This window comes from Sus scrofa, chromosome 13, assembly GCF_054392235.1.
Source record: "Sus scrofa isolate SSC_HxYL_T2T_F1_AM1 chromosome 13, Sscrofa_HxYL_maternal_Yorkshire_Landrace_v2.0, whole genome shotgun sequence".
NCBI lineage: Eukaryota > Metazoa > Chordata > Mammalia > Artiodactyla > Suidae > Sus > Sus scrofa.
Window position 1 is genome coordinate 211,341,193 of NC_139395.1, and position 17,014 is coordinate 211,358,206.

Sequence of the window (17,014 nt, forward strand, 5' to 3'; positions counted from 1 at the left end):
GCACAGGAGACGGTATCGAGAACCACTGCCCGGATGGCTCCCTCCTGCAGGGGCTCTTATTTTCAAAAAACATGTCATTGGTGACATGAAACTATGCAGCACAGGAGCAAGGCAGTGAGTGAAGAAATCACTCATATGTATGATCAAATGGCATGAAACTACATTTGCGGTGATCAGAAAGCGCCTCGGGTCTGAGACCCGATTGGGGAGAGAGAAGGGAGAGCTGGGTCCCGTGGCCTTGGCTCAGCGGTGACACACCAGGCTCACCAGCGCTCTGACAGTGGGGAACGGGGGATGGGGTGAAGGGAGCTCCCTCAACCTACCGAGCCCCAGCTGGGGCTGCTCCTTCTCTGGCCCCCAGGGGCCCACCCCTGCCCCAGCTTCCTGTGGGTAACTCAGGGGTGATGGGAGCTGCATCTCCAGAGCTGGGCAGATGGGAAGAGAAACAGAACCAAACCACAGCCCAGAACGTGAAGTTCAGGGCTTTGGGACGGACATGCAGCTGCACCTGCTCAGCCCTCCCGGCCACCCGAGGCCACCCCTTCCCGTACCTCCTGCGGGGCGCGTGAAGGGTCCCTGAGTCCTGCACTGAAGGTACACACGGATGAGGGGCAGGAAGTCGTCCAGGGCCTCCTGCAGGCAGGGCCCCGAGCCGGCCCGCCTGCACCAGCTCTCAAACCACAGCAGGTGGGGACAGCTGTGCTGCAGGAGCAGCGCCACGGCGTCCAGGGCCGCCCGCGTCCGCCGGGCCAGGCAGTAGTCCAGCAGGTCGACCCTGAGCACGGGGGCCAGCGCGGGCTCTCTCTGCAGCGCGTGGAGGAGCACGGCGTCCAGCTCATCCACGGCCAGCGTGGGCAGCAGAGCGCCCAGGCTTCTCATGTACTCAGAGGCCCAGAGGAGCTGGCCACTCTGCAGCTGATCCTCGGGGCTGCTGGTCAGCAGCTGGACCAGGGTTTTCCCAAGAGCGCTCAGGTGCCTCTCCTTCTTGGGGGACGTGGTGGGCCGCTGGGCTACGAGGTGGGCCTCAGGCAGGCTCAGCAGAGCCAGGGTGACCTCCCGGAGCTGGGTGCCCTCCATGTACGGATGCAGCGCCTGCAGGGCTTCCAGCTGGGGAAGGGTCTTTGGTGGCGGTGTGGCCGAGCCGGCCCTCCGGTTCCGCAGCTCTCTGAGCACGCTCTGGGTGATGGCCTCTGAGTACCTGGCCAGGAGGCCCAGCTGACCGATGCTCCGGAGGATGGGGGCACTCGCCACCAGTAGCGGCAGGACCCCCGCGCTGAGCTGGGCCGCCAGGAGCTTCACGAGGATGGGGCTGAGGGTGTGCGGAGGGAGGGCCTGCTGCTCCAGGGCCAGGAACCAGGCCTCCAGCGTGGGATGTCTGAGGATGGCCACGAGCACCTGCTCCAGGGTCTGAAACACAACGACAAGGCCCAGACCTCACCCACCACCCCAGCCAGCAGCTGCCACGTGTGTAGGACGGAGACAGAAAGCAGCTTTCCTAAGTCACTCCAGCCGCAAGCCTGAGTTTCAGTGCTGCTTTCAGGGGTGCCTGCAGCCTCCCAAGCCCAGTCTGAGCTGTCATCCAATCTTAAGGCACCTCCTCTCCTATATGTCCAGGGGGCTGGACTGGAACCTGGTCAGTGCCAGACCAGCAGGTACCTGATAAATTCAGCCTAAATGAATTTACTAGGCAGTAAAACAGCCCTCCACAGCCACTCAGGCAGGACACAGGCCACGCAGAAATGCCACATGAAAGTAAGATCAACTGTCTCCTGGTTTCTCCCAGCAGCCTGACCTTCCTAAATAAATCTGGTTGACGGATGGAGGTACCACCTGACAACCGGGCAGGGCGACCTCAACTTAAGGTAAGACTCTGGCTGGGGAAGGTGGGTGGGGGCTAAACGACCCAGCACTGAAGGTGATCCTGCGTCCACTTTCAGGAGACGGGGCCTCCAGGGACCCCTGAGGAACTAGCTGACCCCGGGACGAGCTTAAACCGCGGAGCCGAGAGCAGCCGAGCACGCTTTGCCGGATTAGAGAATGATTTGATTCCGCCTCGCTGAACGCCATCTCTAGCCAGAGAAGTCACCCGTCCCCGGGGACAGGAGGGCATTTTCTTTCCTCACTGATTCTTCAGAGAAGGAAAGATGGGCCTGTCACCCTTTCCAACTGAGCTGTGCCAAATCAAAACAGAAGAGCACTCATTAGGTGGGGGGGGTCCTGCACCCACACTGCCCGCCTCCCCATCCCAGCAGGAAAGCCCCATTGGTTGGAGGTCAGAGGACGGAGCCGTGCATTTGACTGTGGAATGAGGGATGTGCCCACCTCCCGAGCCCAGTACAAAAGGTCAAAGGGCAAATGGTGTGAGGGGAGGGGCCTGGCCCAAGCCAGAGGGAGACTGGTGGCGGGAGGGGTAGGTGCCCTCTTCTCCGGGTAGTGTCGTCACCGTGTGTGTTCACGGCGAGAGGCCCCAGCCACTGCCCGGCCTTTACTCAACACAGGCCGCGGCTCCTTAAGAGGAGCAGGTGCGCGCTGAGCTCCTGGGGAGCCCCCGGCTCATGGCAGAGGGCAAAGGGCTAGCAGGAGGGGGAGGGGGAGCTGAGAAGGGACTGGAAAAATGAACGCCCAAAGTACACGTGCTTCTCTGGGGCAGGAGGGGCCGGGGGTGGTGTCCGGTGTCTCCTCCGGACGCCTCTGCATCTCCCCACTGCCCTGCAGGGGACACGCATTTGTTTTCCGCCAGCAAGGAGGGCAAACCAGCATCTGTGACCTCACAGGAAAAGGCGTGGGGAAGGAGACCTGGGGGAGAAGGGTGGCAGTACCTTGTCATTGGCCAGATCCCACGAGGCCACGGACTCCATATCCAAAAAGAGGTCGGATTCAGCCTGGGCGGCCTGGCACTGCTGCTGGTTCTGGGCGTCCAGCTGCTCACAGTGGACGAGCAGGCGCCTGAGGAGGTCCAGGAGGAGCTGCAGCAGGCGAGGCCCTGTACTCCTACCCAGCTGTAAGCACAAGAGCCACACGGCCCCTCAGACCAGGGAACGGCTGAGAGTCACCGGAACACAGACTGCCAGGTGCCCCTGGGGCCAAAAGGTGCCAGGTTGCCAGAAACAAGAATCAAAGAAGGAGGCAGGCTGAAATGGCGACTCCCCATAAAATGCCAACAACCGAAGTCATTTCTTAATATGTCCTTCTAAATCTTGGTGACACACACAGGTTTATTTTGACCAAAGAGAGGGGGCAAGGCCCACTTCAAATCTGAAAGTAGGAGTTCCCATTGTGGCTCAGCGGTAATGAACCCAACTAGCATTCATGAGAATGCCAGGTTCAATCCCTGGCCTCGCTCAATGGGTTAAGAATCCGGCATTGCCATGAGCTGTGGTGTAGGTATCGGATGCGGCTCAGACCCTGCATTGCTGCGGCTGTGGTGTAGGCCGGTAGCTGCAACTCCAATTCACCCCCTAGCCTGGGAACTTCCATCTGCTGCGAGTGCAGCCCTAAAAAAGCAAAAAAAAAAAAAAGGGAAAAAGAAAAACCTGTAACCCACATCAGGGACAGAAGACTCAACAATGAACCATCCTGACTCAGTTGCCCCAGCAACAAGCCTCGGCTACACTTGGCTCCCAGTCCAAGATCCACCAGGTCTGTGATCAAGGCCTGGTGTAAACGGTGCCCAGCCCACCTTGGTGCCTCTGCTCCAGGGAGGTGGGGCGCTGGACCAGCAGCCTGGACACCCCCCTACTGCAGGCCTGCCTGGGCCCCACCCATCAGGTTACCACCCTCCCCACGTGCAGAACAAACGGGGAGACAACAGGGTCCCAGGACTCCATCGACACCGCCACCAGGTATAGACCAGCTTGCAGGAAGCCACGCTCTCTGTGGGCAGCGACGCACCATGGGGGCTGCAGGGGAGCAGGGGCAGCGCTGACCTGGCCGAAGTTCTCCACGGTGCTCCGGACGTATAGCAGCAGGTGCTTGGCCGAGCGCAGGGCCTGGTGCATCGGGAGGCGTGGGAGGGCGGCCTGCAGCTGTGCCTGAACCCCCTCGTCCAGGAGTGGGAGCGCGCCCTGGCCCGCGTAGGCCGACTGCAGCAGGGTGGAGAAGGAGGGGGCCGGGGGCACTGGGGTTGCTGGGCTGCCCGACGTCTGCAGTGGCTTGGGAGACAGCAGAGGCCGGAAGAGGAAAGACAGGTCAGCACGGGGACAAAGGGGCACAGGGCCAGGGTGAGACAGGGCCAGGGTGACACGTGCACAGAGGGACAGTCCAGAAAAATCCCCTAGTGATACTAAGAGGTATGTGACCCCTGGCATTTCATTCAGCTCTCAGCGTCGCCAGCCATGTGCAATTTCCTAGCAGGTGTTCAGGTGACAGCACCGGCTGGGGAGGTGTTTACACGCCCTCAGCACAGGGGCTGCGAGACAGAGACGGGTTTCACACACGAGTCACTGTGATTAATCCCTGGGAACAAGAAGGTCCCACCTTGTGAGGGGCCAACCGGGTGAGTGGCGCGCCTTCCCCAGGCGGTCGGGAGGATGAGAGGACAATGGCCAAAGGAAAAAAGCTGTTCGTTTCTTTTCTTTTCTGTCTTTTTGTCTTTTCTAGGGCCACACTCACGGCATAGGGAGGTTCCCAGGCTAGGGGTCTCATCGGAGCTGTAGCCGCCAGCCTACGCCACAGCAACGTGGGATCCGAGCCGCGTCTGCGACCTACACCACAGCTCACAGCAACACCGGATCCTTAACCCACTGAGCGCTGCAGGTGAACCACGAACCCGCAACCTCCTGGTTCTTAGTCGGATTCGTTAACCACCGAACCACAATGGGAACTCCCAAAACTGCTCACTTCTAACCCAGCTCCCATACCGCCTTCCAGATTCATCCCACATGGTGTTTATTGCCATTTCCCAAGGCCGATCGATAAAACTAGGCTGTTTGTGCCTTGCAACTCAGCGAGGCTGAATGGGGGTCCTGGGCCAGCAGCAGCAGCACCCGGGAACTTGTCAGAAATGCAAATTCCCAGGCCTGCCCCAGACCTACTGAATCACACGCCCAGGGGGCGCCTGCAGGAGCATCTGGAGAATCCTGCACGCCCTCGAGGGTGAGAAGCGCTGTGGGCCCAGCTCCACGGGGTGGGTGCCTACACTTCACGCACCTAACCCCCCCTGAAGCTGCTGTGTGGTGCAGACCATGTCCCGACCATGCCCGGCAGGCGGGGTAGGGCGGGGGCCCTGAAGCCCAGCTGCCTGGCTGGACCTGGCGCCCACCCCAACAGGTGGTGGGCTCGCTCTGTACCTCAGTGTCCCCACGTGTACGGTGAGGATAGGGCGGCGTAGCCCTTCTCTGAGCTGCTGAGGACTGAAGGGCTTGGCATGCAGCGCACTGGGGACAAGCAGTGAACTGCGACCCACACGAGCCACAGCTACCAAGTTATAAGACAGAGAGGTCCCGAGCTGCCCGCTTTCCCAAGTGCAGCCACGACTGAATGGACGCACAAGTGTGCACGCAGCGTGAGCTCCCGGCCTCAGCCAGCACTCCTAAGAGCCCTGCATCAGAGCCAGGGCTGCAGTGCCCCTCAGAGAATGTGGCCCCACTAAGAGAAAATCTGTTGCTTTTCCACTTGCCCGGTTTTGGCAGAGCGGGGCCTGCAGGAGGCCTTCGGGGGCCCAGGTGTGACAGCTGAGCTTGGGACGTCTGGGGGCAGGAAGGGACGAGAAGGCAGCCTCTGACCCCCACCCCCACCCCCAGGGGGAATTCAGTGCTGCTGCATCACTGAGCCCCTCTGAGTCCGTCACATCAGCGGAGCAGCCGTGACACTTGGCTTCCTCTCCTACGCAGGGGAAATGAGAAGGTGAAGGAAGGTCACCCTGTAAGTTGTGTGGCCGTCAAGCTACACGGGAGGACAGCCCCCTGTGGCCTAAGGGGAGAGACTCCGGCGCTTTCTGGGGAAAGACAGGCCTGGCTTCCGCGGGAGCGGTGGTCCCTGCAGCTCACCAGGGCCTCTCGGGCTGGCTCCGGGATCCAGAGGCTGTAGTATCTGTTGAACTGGGCCAGATGACGGCAGCAAGGCGGGACCGGAGGCTCCAACTTGTCGTAAGACTGAAGCAAAAGACACAGGGCCAGCGGGTCTCTCTGGGTGTGCAGGAGGTCCATCAGCACGCCTGTCAGGTACGCCACGACGCCTTCGCCTGCAGGACAGGGGACAGGCCAGGGGAGGCTTGTCGGGACGGCCCTCCTGTGGTCCTTCCACCACACCAGCTCCCACACAGAGCCAAGGCCCGGAAAGGTGGCAACCGACTCTGCAGGGGGTCACACAATCGCACCGGAAGGCGGATGCGACCACTGCAGGCGGCACCAGACTTTGTTTTCTTAAATGTATAGCACACAGTCAGACTTCAGGCCCAGAGGCCCAGAAGTGGAGACCCGGGCGTAGAAGAGGTGCGGCCGAGGCCACCGGGCATGGGGACCTCGCTGGTGGAAACCAATCCATCTCCTCCTCCTTGGCACCCAAGCCTCCCCCGCATTTAGGCCGGGGCCACATGGGTGGTTTAGCCACTCCCAGGCCTGCCTGACTGTCCACTCTCTCGTCCTCTTCCGCAGAGACCCGGAAGCCATGTGCTGAGATGGCACAGACACAAGACGGAAGCAGGCCGGATCCCGGAGCTACTCCTGGAGGACCGCCGCCCAGGAGAGCACCTGACCTGTCCTGGGCCATGACAAGGTCGAGACAGAGACCTTTCCTCATGAAAACACTGATGTGTTGGGGCGTATGTGTTACTGCAGCAAAGCCTGAGCAAGCCTGACTAATGACACCGCTGTGATCTGCGAGTGCATCCTTGGATCTACCTTGCCTGGATCCTACCCAGCAAGGAACAAGGACCTTAGCATCAAGATACCAAGACTACTGAAGAGAAAACGTCAGTGTTACAGCAGGTGTCTGTGCAGCCACACAAAAACATCATTTCAAACTCAGCTATCAAATGACCCACTTCCCAACAGCCTGGCCCAGCCTCTAGATCTACCTACTTAGGGATCTTCCTAAACACTTAGTTCCACCAGCTGTGGAACTACCACTTTGGGTGGGTCTGGAATCTCGGCCGCTGCCCTGGGTTTTCAGCAATTATTTCCAGAGCTCCGGGAATCCCATCTCCTACCCCACAGAGACCCAGCTGGCCGGATGCGCCCAGAACATCCTGACTACACGCAGGTACCTGCTTCATTTTCAGCCCCAAGGAGCAACTTATTCCTGGCTTCCAGGGCTGCGGGGACCACCGCACTGAACGGGAACGTGAGCAGGACCATGTCTTCACTCAGGGAGACTCCGATCTCCTCATCCAAGCCTTCGCTGCCCTCCACCAGGACATCCACCATGTCGAGAACATCTGAGACAGAAACGGGGAATCAGGCCGAGGCCACAGCTGCCAAAGGACCCCACGGGGAGGGTGAGCAAGAGAACAGTGGCAGAAAGAGGAAAAAATAAAAGCTCAACTTCTCCCGGGGGGAAATGCTTAATGTAATGTTTGATTCTGCACAGAGAGTGGCATTGCCTATAAAATCTGAAGATCTCTGCAGACACAAAATGTGGGATTATGCAGCAACGGTGCTAATAGGCTGAAATTTCCTTAGATGATGCTCAGAAGCCCAGAATCTTTAATCTGGATATTAGTGGAAACAACCCAAAATCTAAGAAGCAAAAGAGCATAAGGATTAATGTATAGACTAGAGCCAGAGGGTCTGGAGTCAAAATCTGACTTGGCTACATACTAGCTGTGTGAGGCTGGACAGGTTCCTTAACCTCTCTGTGCCTCAGCTGCCTTGTCAACACATAAAATGAGGATAATAACACCCCCAATGCAGAGTTGTTTATGAGACCCCAGGGGTTAGGATTGTGAAGAGCTTAGACCAGCACTTGGCACAAAGCAAACACCGCACAAATAAAAACAACCCAGCAACTAAGCCCTATACATATTTCCTGTTATAGAAACAAATAAGGGGATTTTCATTTCTAGAGGCAGCTGATCTCGGACGTGCAGAAATGAGATGTGTGCACTTTGCATGAGGCCTTAGTGCAATTTTGTGTTCTGTCTCTAACGTGCCACCCTGGCTGGTTCTTCAGAAGCCAAGGAGCCACGAGGGCACGGCACCCACCGTCAATGTGGGAGATGGGAATGCTGACGTCATCGGCGTCCTGCTTTGTCGTGGTGGCCTGCAGGGTGCTGGCTTCCTGGACAAAGTCAGAGGCTTTGTCCGTGTACGAATAGGGATTTGCCACCAATGTCAGAAGCACCTGAGCATTAAAGAGCCAAGAGGGAAATGTTTAGATGGTCACATGTGAAATGAAAAATGCCCCCGAATGTTGCAGGTAATACAGGGAAGAGCAAAAATCTTAATCTTCATAAGAACAATAATTTTTCTGCAAAGTTTTTTTTTTTTTTAGTTTAGTTTTTTTTTTTTTTTTTTTTCTTGTCTTTTTAGGGCCACACCAGTGGCATATGGAGGTTCCCAGGCTAGGGATCAAATTGGAACTGCAGCCGCTGGCCTACACCACAGCCACAGCAACGCCAGATCCGAGTTGCATTTGCGACCGACACCACAGCTCATGCCAATACAGGATTCTTAACCCACTGAGCAGGGCCAGGGATCGAACCTGCGTCCTCATGGATACTAGTCAGGTTTGTTAACCATTGAGCCATGACAGGAACTTCCAGACTGGTATTTTAACACCACTCTTCATAAACCACTATTCCCTCTGCCAAAACAAATGCCCAAAAGGAAGTTAAAGCGACCACAGTAATACATTCCCATTTTACAGATTCTAAAACTAAGCAGTTTCTTCCGTCTCAGCAAGAACTAGGAAGTGAGCCAGGAAGAGAGGCCTCTTGGCTCTGGGGCATCAGAAAGGCTTTAAGGACAGCAAGGATCACTCAGTACATCATTCTTTTTTTTTCTTTTCGGGCCGCACCCACGGCACATGGAAATTCCCCGGCCAGGGATCCAATCTGAGCCTCGGCTGGGACCTACGCCACAGCCGCAGCAACGCCAGATCCTGAAGTGGCGGTGCCACAGCGGGAACGTGCCGGACGTCCGGAATGTGTTCCTTTACACGGGAAACACCTGCTTACTCGCTCCAAGAACTGAATCACGGCCTCCTTGTTCTCCTCCGCCGTGTCATCCAAGTGCTCCAGCCACAGGTCCAGCTCCTGCCAGGTGTGCTCAAACACGCCCGTGTCCCGCAGGATCTGAAACGTCAGGGCAGAACCCGCTTTCTCCGGGTCCTTTGAGACCCAAGGAGCACAGACGGGGTCCAAGGTCCAACCCGGTTTACTCTAAAGGCTACGCTTTCAACAACACCCCCGTGGTTGGAGGAACAAGGAAAAGACGTCACCCTGGGCTGGATCAAGGGGACCGAGCCCCTCGACCTGCCGCTGTTCACTGCTTTCCTCCAACCCCGAGGTGATGAAAGAAAGAAAAACATTTAGCTGCTGCTTAAAAGTCTGACTTTCAACCCGGGGCTGGACTCCTCCGAGCCACTCAACCTTCAGCCTGCGGGGAACATTCTCCAAGACAGTGACGCAGTCAGGCCGCATCGTCGCAGAGTGCCCCCCACCCCAGGATGGGCGAGAAGCATCACCATTTCTAAGGGACCCCAATTTGCTCCGAGGCAGGACTTGGGTAAATGACATCCCCCGAAGGCCCCATGTCAGGACGTGGGGCCTAAGCACGGCCTCAGCACGAGCCCTGCACGGTCGCACCAAGGCAAAGCCTAGTGTGCCACACCCCTCACAGGCACTCACACCTGCACCACCTGTAAAGAAAGGGCAACATGCAGACCTCAAGCCCTAGACGTTCACAGCCCCCAAGTAGCTCAGGCGAGGTTCAAGGGCAGTAAGGGTACCGACCCTTCAAAGAAAGGGGAAATCTTGGAACCCTAAATACAATGAATGTAATTTTTCTAGCACCTTCTCCACCCCCGCCCTGACCAAAATGTCTGCTGCACAGCAGAACAAGGAACTAGGTTTCCGACTGCAGCAAGCCTGATGGAGCCCTGGAAAAGGAGTTCAAGGGCAGGAAAGAAGGGATGCCAACTAACCCCTCACTCCCTTCCGCTGACTCTGGCGACACCTATGCTGAGGTCCAAAGGCTGAAGCCCTGGAGAAGGCGGAGTCTGGAGCTGCGGGATGAGGCATCACCTATTAACGTCGCCGGAGGGCCGGAAATCTAGCATTTAGAATGAGCTGGGCATGGCCTACGACCTCATCGCTGTGATCTCCGCTGCCATCCTACGATTTGATTATTCCCGCTCACCATGAGAAAACTAAGATCAGAGAGGTTATGCAATCTGTCCAGTGGCATCCAGGAAGTGGTAGAACCAGGACTCAAATATCACAACAGGACTTCAACAGGCCTGCTTTTCCCATTTCACCAGGCTGCCTCTTGGGAACTCAGCCAGGTTAAGACAGGATAGATTAAAACTGCCATAAAACCTTCCACTTTAAAAGTGGAACAGTCCTGTTGACTGAGCACCTGCTCTAAGGAAGACTGTGCAAAAAAAACTCTGTGAGAATGAGGATCTGGCGGAAAACGCTCACCTTCACGATCAGAAGTTTGGTTGATGATTTGAGGTGCAAGTGGCTGCTGGTCACAAACATTTTCATCAGTAAGTAAAACACCGACCGTTTTCCGCCAATGATTTCCGCATCTGGGCCTTCCTGGAGTTTGAATGAAACATTGTAATAAACGTAAGAGAAGCCTCATCTGCTGAGCAGACAGGAACTGTGCAGCCAGTGTGCTCTGCAGCCTCTCGTCTCATTTAACCCGACCGGGCAAAAGCCTGCCGGGAGATGATGACACGCACAAGCTCACAAGTTAGGCGGCTCAGCCCACAGCCCGACAGCAGCTGTAGGAACAACGGAGGCGGGAAAGAGGGCCTTCGGGGGCTTCGTGTCCACTGACTCACTTTACCCTCCCAACCAGCCTGCAGTGGGGATGACTATTACCCCCATTTCACATGTGCGGAGACTGAGGCACAAGGAGGTAACAGGCCGTTTAATGGTGGAGGTGGGACTTGAGCCTAGGAGCCCCGGTGCAGACGCACACTGGCTAGCTGGTGGCGGGTGTAGACACCTGCCACCCAGGGCTGCCCGACTCCCTCAAAGCCACACTTGCTGCATTTCGACAGGACGCCAGTCTGATGTCATTGGTTCCTTACAAACAGTCAAGCCACTTGACAAAAGCTGTGGGCTTTGAACCTTCAGGACCTCCGGTTCTCCAGCCCAACTCCGTTGTGTCTCCCTAGAGCATCTCCACAGCCCTGATCTGAGCATGTGAACGGCTGGCGCTCCCGAAGCCCAGACGACCCATCGAATGAGCAAAAACTGAAGCATGGGACACAAGGTAAGAGGCCTCTGTTCACTTTCCAACAAAATCATCAAGATGCCAAAGACCCAGTTCAGCCAGATGAAAAACGAAAACAGCCCAGACGCATCATTTCTCTGGGCTCCTGGCAGTGGCCTCAGAGGGGGTGCAAAGGTGGAGAGCAGGGCTCTGGACCACACTGGGCAACTGGTCCCTATGCCTGGGTCCAGTCCTGGATCTTCCACTTAGAGCCGGAGACCCGTGGAGGTCTAACCACTCTGCACTCCAGCCGCCCTGACTTCAAGTGACAGTAAGGGAGTCGAGCCTGCCATTCAGGAAGTTCTCAATCAGAATCATCCTCAACGGTGACGCAGGTGAGCCTTAGAGTGAGGAGTAGGGGAAAGAAGGGCGCTCCCATGGCCACAGGCTTCTTAAACCTTTCTGGAAATAGCACCTTTAAAGCGCCAACGTACACTGCCACGCTATTGGTTCCATACAAGATACTAGATCCAAGTCATGAAAACAAGTCCTCTGAGCTACGGAGAAACATATTCAGACCATGCTTAACTCTGCCTGGTCAAGTCACAGAAGTGACATGACATCTGTGTTTAAATAACACAGGTAAGTACCTGTTGCCTTGTGCATTCTCTCTATGATTTAACATTACATTCTCTGGAAAGCCCTAGAAGACATTATCAAAGACACAGCAAACAACGCCAGAAATCATTCCTGACTTTTCCACCAGCCTCGGGCCTCCCCTGGCTTGGTGCCTATTCCCATCTCTGCCTTAGGTTCTTCTAGGATGAGTACAAAGGAGAGAGAAGGCATTTTACTTCCGAAAAAGTGTTAAAAGGACAAGAAAAATGTAAAGGAGTCAGGATAAAAAAATATAGAAAAACTCAGCAATAACATAATTTCAGTAAGGATAGTTAAGCACCTTAATTTGCAAAAACAAAGCGATTCCTGGTTTACAGAGCAGCACCTGACCTCTGCTCTAGAGACTTCTCCCTGAAAGGAGAACCGCGAATGCCTTCCTTTGTAACCAACTATCAGGTTCTGATCCAGCCAGCATTTCCCAAGCCCAAAAGCCCACAACCTGCAGGTGCGCTATCAACAGGAGATGGGATCTCAGCCTCCTACCTGGGCCTTTAACCACAGAAACTTGCTGGCAGGCAGTTCCAGTGCCACCTTCAGGATGTGGTGCTGCAGGATGGGTGGCGCCTCCTGGCGAAGGCCCTCCTCGGAGATGACACCTGTGGGCGGAGAAGCGGAAGATGATGAGAGGTCAGGAGGAGGCGGGGCCCCAGTCACTGCTGCCCCGGCCATGAGGACCGGACAAGGAAACTGGCAGAAAGGACATGGGGTTCTGCCCGCCCTTGTCCTGCGGTCACCCTGACAAAGGCTGTGCCCGCACACCTCACCTGCCCCGTCCCAACTCAAGGTCGATGCAAATTCTTCAGTGAAAAGCTGGGATTCCGCTTGCCCAGGAAGCCCCTCCCTGCACGTGGCCCACAGGGAGCTCTTCCTACAGCTGGAAGCCTCCCAGCCCCTCACCTCCAGGTCCACTATCCCTGGTGGGGGTCACAGGCCTCGCTCTCCAGATGCCAAGCATCTTGTGGGCAGCCTGCGGCCACCGCCTAAGACCAGGTGCTCAGCCTCCGGCCTGATCTGTGGGTTTCTCCTTTGCTTGGGAAGGACACGGTACTAAGTCTTAAATAGCCGTGTTCTCGTGAATCTCATACTCTCACAGCAAAGCACCTTCTGCCTTCATACAACCAAAGAGATAATTATAGCTTTTTGAGTAGGATCATTTCCAAAGCTTATATAAATTCCAAGAATGATATTTCTACAAGCCTTCCTCCGGAGGCCCAATTATCAAGTCAACTTTATGAGACAAACTTTTCCATCAAGGAAACATGGCCAGACAAGCTAACGTTACTTTCAGAAGATGCGGCTGAACCTGACTCACGGGGTAAAACACGAGTAACTATGTCAGAAGTGCCTCTGCAGAAACAAGACCCCCTTCTAAGGGGCTCTCATTCCGCACCCCTCTTCCTATGAAAAGAGGCTTTAAAGGGAACATCACATGATCTCACGCGTGTCGAGATCACTCAGCGCGAGTAACTCGGCCTGGGTGGCTTCTCCCTTCTCCCTCGATGTGGCTAAGTGTTCATGATATTTCCTTAACGGAGATGAGCCGTTTAAAAACACTGGTTCTGATGAAAACAGCCAGGCTGGTGGATCACACACGCAGGTCTAACCACCCACGAGCCTTCCGGGTCCTTGGCTCCAGGGACTCGGCTCCGGTTTAGCCGCACTTCCTTCAGGCCCACGGGCAGGAGCAGCAGAGGCCCAGCTGCCGTCCTGGGACACGCACCTTTCAGGAGCTTGCTGAAGTCGAAGTTGTACTGCATAACCACGTGCGGGACCACCTGCTGGTAGAGGCAGATGACCTGGAGCAGAGCAGCTTTCAGGAGAATGGTTTCGGCGTCATCTGAACCCAAAGGAAACAGCCTGAGTTAGGAAAGACACTTGTTCTTTGTCCTCCATCAACAGCTCCATTGACAGGCAGTCAGGCTACCCAGAGCCATCATAGCCAAGTGTGTGCTGAACCCCAAGGCTGCAGACAGAGCCCCCAAAGCGAGACTTGAGCAGTCAACGTGGTTTTTAAAAAAAAAAGTCAAGGAGTTCCCGTCGTGGCTCAGTGGTTAACGAATCCGACTAGGAACCATGAGGTTGCATGTTCGATCCCTGGCCTTGCTCAGTGGGTTAAGGATCCAGCGCTGCTGTGAGGTGTGGCGTAGGCTGCAGATGCGGCTCAGATCCCGAGTTGCTATGGCTCTGGCATAGACGGGAGGCTATAGCTCCGATTAGGCCCCTAGCCTGGGAATCTCCATATGCTGCGGGAGTGGCCCTAGAAAAGACAAAAAAAATAAAAAATAAAAAAATTTTTAAAAAGTCAAGAGTGTTCAAACAGGCTGGTTTAAATCCCCATTTCACAGCTTTGACCTTGCACAGGGTACAGCTACTCTGTCTCCCTGTGCTTTCGTGTCCTTGTCGGAACAATGGGGACACGGAGCAGTGCCTGCCCCCGCCCTCCGGGGGCCTCTGAGGATTAAACGGGACAGAGATCTAAGATACAGGGTCTGAGTCCACACCTCTTGTCGGGTACACCCTGTAGCCCACCTCGATGTGCCGAACAAGAGAGGCTCTGCCCCTCCCCCACCGAAAGGACACGCATTGCACAAATGCTGAGACATAGTGCCTGCATAAAGCTTGGGCACATCTCTAACAGATCCAGGAATTCCTGCTGTGGCAGGATCCAAAATCCAGGAGTTCTTGCTGTGGCACAGTGGGTTTAAAAATCCGACTACAGTGGCTTGGGTCACTGTGGAGGCGTGAGTTTGATCCCCAACCCAGAGCAGTGGGGTAAAGACCCGACAGTGATTCAATCCCTGGCCCAGAAACTTCCATATGACACTGGTGCAGCCAAAAAAAGGAAAAGGAGAAAAAAAGAAAATTAAAAAAAAAAACAAAAATTCAACCTACAATGCCATGCTACTTCTTCTCCCTGAACATAAAAAAGGACCCAGGATTCATTCAGAGCCAGAGAGGCCTTCAAAAGTCCCTCTGGACAGGCCTGTGGCAGGAGGTCCCCCGGGCCGCCCAAGTTGGCACCGTTCACCAAGAGCAGTGGCCCCGCAGTGCCCTCACCGCTCTGGGGAGGCACGCAGGCAGGAGTCCTGCTGCCTTTTTTCTTCCCTTTCTCATCATCCTGTTCCGTCTCCTGCTTTCGGAGTGACTGCCAGACCCACACGACAGCGTTCAGGTCGGGTAAAATCTGAAAGGAAAAACAAAGAAACAAAAAAAAGAAGTCAGGCGTTCCTGTCGTGGCTCAGCGGATAGGAATCTGAGTAGAATCCATGAGGATACAGGTTCGATCCCTGGCCTCGCTCAGTGAGTTAAGGATCCAGCGCTGCCAGAGGCTGTGGTGTAGGTCGCAGATGCGGCTTGGATCTGGTGTTGCTGTGGCTGTGGCTGTGGTGTAGGCTGGCTGTTGTACCTCCGATTCAACCCCTAGCCTGGGAACTTCCATATGCCATGGGTGTGGCCCTAAAAAGCAAAAAAGAAAAGGCAGAGAGGCAAAGGAACTGACCCTGAGAACAAGGAGAAGCAAAGACCGGGGTCGGGGGGAGAGGGAGTCGGCAGTGTGAGTGTGTGAGCTCGAGAAAGAGGTCACGCACTGCTCTGGGAGCTCTGTTTGGGGTATAAGTCCTACAACTGGACACAAGTACTGATCAGTAAAACCAGCCCCTGAAGACTCGTTCACCTGAGCCACACACTGCGAACCAAGACACGTGTCTTTATGACCAGCCGGGGGACACTGCCCAGCAAGCCCTTGGCTCTTTTGGGCAGCCACCAAGTCTGCAGATGACTGGCCTCCCGTCACCACGGTCCCAGCCCCGAGACTGTGCAGCGGTGGGGAGGACAGGGCACAACGGCTCCTGAGGGGGCCTGAGGTCCCAGGACCCCCGGCCCCCTCACTTCACTTCACATCCAAGCTGGGCCCCCAAGCTGGCCTTTTCCACCTGCTGTGCTCCCCCTGGCGCACCTTCGAGAAAAGCCCCGGCCACGTAACCGGAAAGGCCAAGCCTGGCTCCCGTGCCTACCTTGCTCAGGGCCTCTCTGAAGAGCCGCACGAAGTCCTCCATCGCAGCAGCCGTGTACACGCTCGACTCCTGCCAGGCCTCTTTATCCAGGCAATAGTCAATTGTCTTCAGGGCTCTCTTCAGAATGACGGAAATGAGGGACAGAGCTGTGTGTTTCACTGATTTGCTGTCCAACTGGGAAGAAAAAGAGTTAAATCCGTAAGTGTCTTTGGGCCGCCCTGGTGGACAGACATCCCTGCCCCCCCAACCCTCTGGCCCTTCCCAGGTGGCACACAGGGGAGGCCAAGGCTGAAGTGGCCTGGGGACACTGCCCTCTTGACCTCCTGCAGACCTGCCGTCAGCAGCTGCCGGGAATGGTGCCCCTAAGGAAAGAGCCTGATGATTATTCTTCATTTTTGTTCCACGGCCTATTTTTGGTAGGTCTTCTCTGCCAAAGACCTCGGCTTTGGTCTCTGCCAGCCACTCGGTTGACACAGATTCTTCCATCACCCATGGCCAAGATGCCACCACAGCCGGACCAGCCCCTAAGAGCTCTTATCGTCAGATGGGAGGTGGTGCCCAAAGGCACCAAGTACTGAGTCTGAACTGCCACCTCGGGGCCCCCATCACGAGGCCTCTCACATGCAGACTCTACCTGGATTCAGAATGACAGCCAGGGAGTTCTCATTGTGGCTCAGTGGTTAATGAATCCCACTAAGAACCACAGGGTTATGGGTTCAATCCCTGGCCTTCCTCGATGGGTTGAGGATCCAGCGTTGCCATGAGCTGAGCTGTAGGTTGAAAGCATGGCTTGGATCCCATGTAGCTGTGACTCTGGTGTAGGCCAGCGGCTACAGCTCCGGTTAGACCCCTAGCCCTGGAACCTCCATATGCTGCAGGTGCAGCCCTAGAAAAGGCAAAAAGACAAAAAAAAAAAAAAAAAAAAAAAGAATGGCAGCCGGAGGGGCTTCTAAGTCCTCACTCCCTGCAGAGATCCAAAAACCTGTGCTCCTTCCA

The 17,014-nt window shown here is 55.8% G+C and overlaps 1 protein-coding gene across 2 annotated transcripts in view; it reads right to left on the bottom strand.

The window, feature by feature from the left end:
• Positions 1-17,014, bottom strand: part of URB1 (URB1 ribosome biogenesis homolog) — a 71,933-nt gene that overhangs the window by 30,491 nt on the left and 24,428 nt on the right. For both annotated transcript variants that reach the window (XM_084991935.1, XM_084991934.1), the window contains 12 exons: positions 16,019-16,192; positions 15,063-15,189; positions 13,726-13,842; positions 12,489-12,601; positions 10,583-10,702; positions 9,116-9,232; positions 8,142-8,280; positions 7,205-7,375; positions 5,988-6,181; positions 3,927-4,151; positions 2,820-2,999; positions 552-1,407 (listed from right to left, as the gene is read on the bottom strand). In XM_084991935.1, coding sequence (XP_084848061.1) covers positions 552-1,407; positions 2,820-2,999; positions 3,927-4,151; positions 5,988-6,181; positions 7,205-7,375; positions 8,142-8,280; positions 9,116-9,232; positions 10,583-10,702; positions 12,489-12,601; positions 13,726-13,842; positions 15,063-15,189; positions 16,019-16,192 — 2,533 coding nt within the window. The remainder of the gene's footprint in view (positions 1-551; positions 1,408-2,819; positions 3,000-3,926; positions 4,152-5,987; positions 6,182-7,204; positions 7,376-8,141; positions 8,281-9,115; positions 9,233-10,582; positions 10,703-12,488; positions 12,602-13,725; positions 13,843-15,062; positions 15,190-16,018; positions 16,193-17,014) is intronic.